The 6,140-nt window shown below is 39.4% G+C and overlaps 1 protein-coding gene across 1 annotated transcript in view; it reads left to right on the top strand.

The window, feature by feature from the left end:
- Window positions 1-616: 616 nt before the first annotated feature.
- LOC102853288 (cytosolic beta-glucosidase-like) overlaps window positions 617-6,140 on the top strand; it is a gene marked incomplete at its 3' end in the record, with an annotated part of 126,508 nt that continues 120,984 nt past the window's right edge. Inside the window, exon 1 of the mRNA XM_006884528.1 lies at window positions 617-674. Coding sequence (XP_006884590.1) covers window positions 617-674 — 58 coding nt within the window. The remainder of the gene's footprint in view (window positions 675-6,140) is intronic.

Here is a 6,140-nt window from a genome sequence, read left to right as displayed (position 1 = left end):
TTTAATTGACTCATTTAAATGATTCATGCTCACTTCTTTACCCAGTAGTCAAAAGGTTCTATTAAAAATAAAAAAGGAAGTAGCAACATTAGATTATGATTTTAAAAGAAAGCCATATATGGTGATAAATAACACACACACACACACACACACACACACACACACACACACACACACCAGTCAAACCTGGTTACCACCAGGGATTAGGGTTCTGGAAAGAAGGAATGAGCTGAGGGAATAGTCTAGCTGGATTACCTGATTTTTTTAAAAAGCAGTGTCCACATATTGCATTTAACAAGAATAAGTCAAGGGAATGGATACTTTACCAAAGCAAGGACTCAGAAGTAACCGTACTGCCAACCAGGGAGTGCTCAGAGAGGAAAGGGTAATTGCTTTCTGGGTACAAAGATCTTGGATTTTTATTAAGGTTGTGGCCAGTAAGATGAGGTTTGATTAATCTGGCTCTGTTTCTTGCTTGCATGCACATTTGAATTCTTGGATTCCTCTCTGGGGTGAGAGTTCACTTAATAGTTTGTGCAACTACGTGGTTTCTAAAGTGAAAAGACACAGAGAGTTCCATTTTGCCAAGTGTCTTGGTCTGCCTTCTTTGGAAACCATGGCTTTTCCTGCAGGATTTGGCTGGGGGGCAGCTACTGCAGCTTATCAAGTGGAAGGTAAGAGAGATTCTGCTTTTCACTGGGACTGGGAGGGGTTACGTCTGGTAGGTTCCATATGCCTGGGGATGAGGATGTACATGAGAGGAGAACAAAGAGACAGAAAAAAGGAAAAGGATCAAAAGATTGTAATAGTGAAAATGAACTCTCAGTTTTCATGCAGAAGAGGCCCACACTTCCTGCTGGGCTCTTCTGAACTCTCAGTTCCTTTTCCTAAAGGACAAGTTAGTGATCATGGCACAAAGACCAAGCAGCAGCTATGTTTTAAACTGGTTTAAGCTGATCTGAGGTATGAGTTTATATTGGTCAATTGCATTGTCCTCCTGTTGTTTTTATTTACCATAGAGTCAGAACTGACCCATAGCTTACCCTCCAGTGGTTTTTCAGAAGCTATTGATTGCGTGGGAGGAAATTGTTCATTCTACTTCTGCAGAACAGCTAATGGTCTCTAACTGCATGCTTTTGGGATTTAAGCACAGCTTCTTGCCACTAGGCCACCAAACTTTGATATATATGTATAGTAAATCCATTAAGAGAGAACAGAGCCATCATTAACACACTTGCATGACTTGGAGGGAAGTGCTGTTTTATTCCTAGAAAGCACAAAAGAAAGCCTCATAAAATAGTGTAGTGTTCTAAACAATTCGTTCCTCAGTGGCAGCTGATGACAGGTAGATGGGGAACAACAATAGATGGTGAAAGCCTCTGCACCCCTAAGTAGAGGTGGAGATCTGAGTTCTAGATTTCATCCTGTCATGGAAGGGCATATGAATCCCTTCTCCTCCTCGAGTTTCAATTTATTCTTCTATAAAATAAACTGGCTTCTCCAAAACAGATATTTTTTCCCTATTGTTCTTATTGTTATATGCCATTGAGTCAACTATGACTCATAAGAGACCCTATGAACAATAGCTCTGAACCTTGCCCTGTTCTGAGCCAATTTCACTGACATAACCTACCTTCATTATCTCAGTTACTGTGTCAATCCATCTCATTCAAGGTCTTCCTGTCCTGCACTGTCCCACCACCCTTCCAATCATGATGTTTTTATCCAAGGATTGGTCCGTCCTGGCAACATGCTCAAAGAATGTGAGACAGAGCCTAAAATTCCTTACCTTCAAGGAGTATCTTGATTTAACCCTCTCTGGGACAAACCTGTTTATTCTCTTGTTAGTCCATGGTACACTCAATGTTCTTCTCCACACCACAACTCAAAGGGCATTGGTTCTTCTTCTGTCATCTTTGATCATTTTCTGGCTCTCTCTGATGTATAGCAAGTAATTATGAAGACCATGACCTGAATCAGGCACACCTTAGTCTCTAGACTGACCTTGTTGTTTCAATCAGCGCACAGGGCATGTCCCTGGCAGCAGATTTTCCTACTGCAATTTGTCTTTTGACTTCCTGACTGCTGGTGCCAAGAGTGTTGATTGTGGAGCCGAGCAAGCTGAAATTGTTAACATCTCAATCTTTTATCCATATCTCGTGGTGCTGCCAATTGGCCCAGTGGTGAGAATCTTTGTCTTCGTGATGTTGCACTGTAGCAACTGCTTCAGATCCTCCTCACTTTCAGCAAGCAAGGTTGTGTTATCTGCATAATGCAGTTTGTTGATGAGTCTTTCTCCAATTCTGATGCCATATTCCTCCTCATAAGGCACCGCTTCCAGAATGATCTATTTCGCATGTAGATTGAAAAGTTATGGATACAAGACCCATCCCTAATCATTCCTTTCTTTATTTTTGAACCTTGCACGCCTTCCTTGCTCTGTTCTAATGACTGCTTCCTGGTCCAAGTATAAGTTTTGCATGAACACAATCAGATATAAAACACCCCAGCAAACTCAAGTAAGAATTGAATTATAGCTGATTGGGTTTCTGAAGGTGTAAATTGCACAGGAGGAGATTTCTTTTTTTTCTCCCATGGAGCTGATGATGGTAGATTCAAAATGTCAAAGAGGTGTGTCCTTTCGGGGTTAACAGCAAAACTGTCTAGAGACACGGTCACCAGAGCTCCCTAAAGAAATGTCTTCCCATGAGGAAATTGAACCTCAGTATACTAGTGATACAAAGGGATATTGTTGTAGTTGTTAGGTGTCTCCTATTCAAGTGTGACCCAGGCCTGAACTCTGTACTGTCCTGCACCATCCTCTCACTCTCTGACATATGCAAGCCCACTTTTTCATTCACTGTGTCAATCCATCCGGCTGAAGGACTTCCTCCTTTTCACTGACCTCCACCTTTCCAAGCATGATGTTCTTCTCCAAGGAGTAGCCTTTCCTAGACACACAATGAAAGTGTTTGAGGCCATGTTTATCACCTTTGCCTCCAAGGAGCACTCTGGCTGCACTTTCTCCAGAACATACATGTTGCTTCTTTTATCCATCCATGTATTCTCCTCCAACACCAGAGCTCAATGGCATCAATTACTATTCTGTCATCTTTATTCACTGGAAACACTCACTCCTGTACTAGTGAGGGTGATTTTAATCAATTAGTGATCATCAATAGCTAATATTTTAGAAGTATTTATTTGATCAATAAAATTGAAAACCCTGGTTGAACAGAGCTAAGCATAAAATTTCTGAGAAGTGTTAATAGGAAGTATAATGTGGGGTTTTAAGAGATATTTCAAAGCTGTATTTGGCTTTTTTTTTCTGTGTAAATGTTATGATATTACCAAACATAGTTTTGGAAAAACTTAGACTAAAGTAACTTCATTTATTTCTAAGGATGAACAGAAATCATTAAATAGCCTCAAAACAATTCTGCAGTAGGAGTTCTAATAAATCAAGAAACATCTGAACTTCATTAAATATTGAAGATAAGATAAGAAAGCTTTCTAGGCTATAATAAAAGAAAAAATATGGTTATTAATATAACTATCTATGTTTATTTGTCTACCTTTTTCCTTCCAGTGTCTTTCTTTACCCTGAAACAATCACTCTCATATGTCTAATTCTTACTCACTTTATGTTTTTATAAAATGGGTATTATTCTTTAACATGAAAAAATAATTTATTTTGCATAACTCATTACTTAAAGATTTCATTCTGTATTTTAACACTTTAAATGTTGTTGTTGTGTACTGTCGAAATGCAACTGACCCTTAAGAGGAGATTGTATATGAGGAGATTGTCTGTCTTTCTCCCATGGAGCAGCTGGTGGCTTCACAGAATGACTTTTTTTTAAATGTTTTTGTTAGGTGCCATCAAGTTGAGTACAATTCTTAGCGACCCTGTGAACAAAAGATCTAAACACTGTTCTGTCCTGTGCCATCCTCACACTTCTTGACATACAAGAGCCCATTGCAGCAGTCATTGTGTTAACCCAGCTTATTGAGGGTCTTCCTCTCTTTTGCTGACCCTCCACTCTTCCCAACATAATTTCCCTCTCCAAGGAATAATAATAGCACCTCCTAGCAACATGTCCAAAATATATGAGATGAAACCTCATCATTCTTGCCTCCAAAGAGCACTCTGGTTACACCATCTCCAAGACATATCTGTTCATTTTCTTGGCCATCCAAGATGTTCAGCTCCCTTCTCCAACACCGTAGCTCAAAGGTATCAATTCTTTTTCTGTAATCCTTATTGATTGTCCAGGCCTCAGATGCATAGCTAGTGATCAGAAAGCTCAAGCCTGAATCAGACACAGCTTAGTCCTCAAACTGACATCACCACTCCTCAATAATTTATGAAGATCCATAACTGCAGATTTTCCCATTGCAATGCGTCTCCTTATTTCCTGACTGTTCATACCAGGAGTGTCGTGGATTTAAGCAAGATGAAGCTGTTGACAGTTTCAATCTCCTCTCCATCCATCATGACACTGCCTATTGGTCCAGTGCTAAGAACCTTTGTTTTCTTAATACTGTGATGCAATCCATACTGAAGGCTGCATTCAATGACCTTCTGCCACAAATGCTTCAAGTCCTCCTCACTTTCAGCAAGTAAGGTTGTTTCATCTGCATAATGCAGCTTATTGTTGAGTCTCCCTCCAATCCTGATGCTACATTACTCTTCATAGAGTCCAGCTTCTCACATAATTTTCCCAGCATACAGATATGGAGAGAGATTATAACTATTCATTTTGATGTAGTGCTACATCTGTACTATTCTGGGAAAATGCTCTTTTGACTGCCACATGCTGTGTGGATTATATCTACCACAAGTTATCTCTTCAGCCTTCTAATGTTGGACATCCAACTTGTCCCTCAGCTGCCACCACCACCAAAAAAGGAAGCTTATACACATTGTTAGATGGTGGAGATAGGGAGAGCTTCAGAACTATTGTTCATAGGGTCTCCATGAGTTGCAGTTGACACAAAGGCATCTAAAAACAAACACATTGTTTTATGGATGTTTGTAACAGTTGTTGTTTTATGCCGTTGAGTGGGAAGTGATCCATAGTTGACCCTCCAGCAGGTTTTCAGAGGAAGTAAATTACACAGGAGATTGCTCTCAGAACAGCTAGTGGATTCAAATTCTCCTGCCTTTGGGATGACAGTGCAACTTCTTAGCACTGTGCCACCAGACCTGCCTTTGTAATACATAAAGAGTTTTAAAAGGTCATAACAGAGATTTTACCATCAGAATACATTCCAGAATGACTGAATCCAATGAATTAAGGTTTTCCATATTCATATTTTGTAGCCACTCTACAGATTAAAATAATTCTTATCGATGCAGCCTGTCTCCATACCCAATGAACAATAGAACACACTTAGACTATCATTTGGACTAACAGACATGGCAATTGAAACTGAGATCTTAGAAATGGAAACACAGAGAAAGAGGAATAGCTCTACGGAGACACTAATGATTCGAACATGGGATGTGAGAAGCATGAATGTAGGAAAATTGGATATTGTTAAGAAAGAAATGGAACGCATAAATGTTGACATACTAGATATTGGCGAAATGAGATGGCTTGGCATGGGACATTTTGAATCAGATGATCATATGATTTACTATGTCGGGGATGAAAAGGTGAGAAAAAATGGGGTTGGTTTCATAATTAAAAAAGAAATTTCTAGATCTATCCTGATATGCAATGTGGTGAGTGACAGGATAATATCAGTGAATTCCACTAACATTCAAATATATGCACCAACAACTTGAGCTAAAGAGAAGGAAATAGAAGATTTCTACCAACTTCTGCAGTCAGAAATTGATCAAACATGCAATCCAGATGCATTGATAATAATGAGCGACTGGAACACAAAGGTTGGGGACAGGGAAGAAGGATCAGTAGCTGGAAAACATGGGCTCAGTGAGAGAAATGAAGGTGGAGATAGAATGATAGAGTTCTGCACATCCAATGATTTATTCATTGCAAATACCTTTTATAAGACACATAAATGCAGGCTATACACATGGATTTCACCTGATGGTATTCATAGGAATCAAATCGATTACATTTGTGGAAAGACTCAGTGGAGAAGCTCAATATCAGCAGTGAAAACCA

This window comes from Elephantulus edwardii, unplaced genomic scaffold (assembly GCF_000299155.1).
Source record: "Elephantulus edwardii isolate Elephantulus edwardi_28Jun2011 unplaced genomic scaffold, EleEdw1.0 scaffold00035, whole genome shotgun sequence".
NCBI classification, from domain to species: Eukaryota; Metazoa; Chordata; class Mammalia; order Macroscelidea; family Macroscelididae; genus Elephantulus; species Elephantulus edwardii.
Note: the sequence above shows the minus strand (reverse complement) of the source record. Positions and strands in the feature narration are given on the sequence as shown.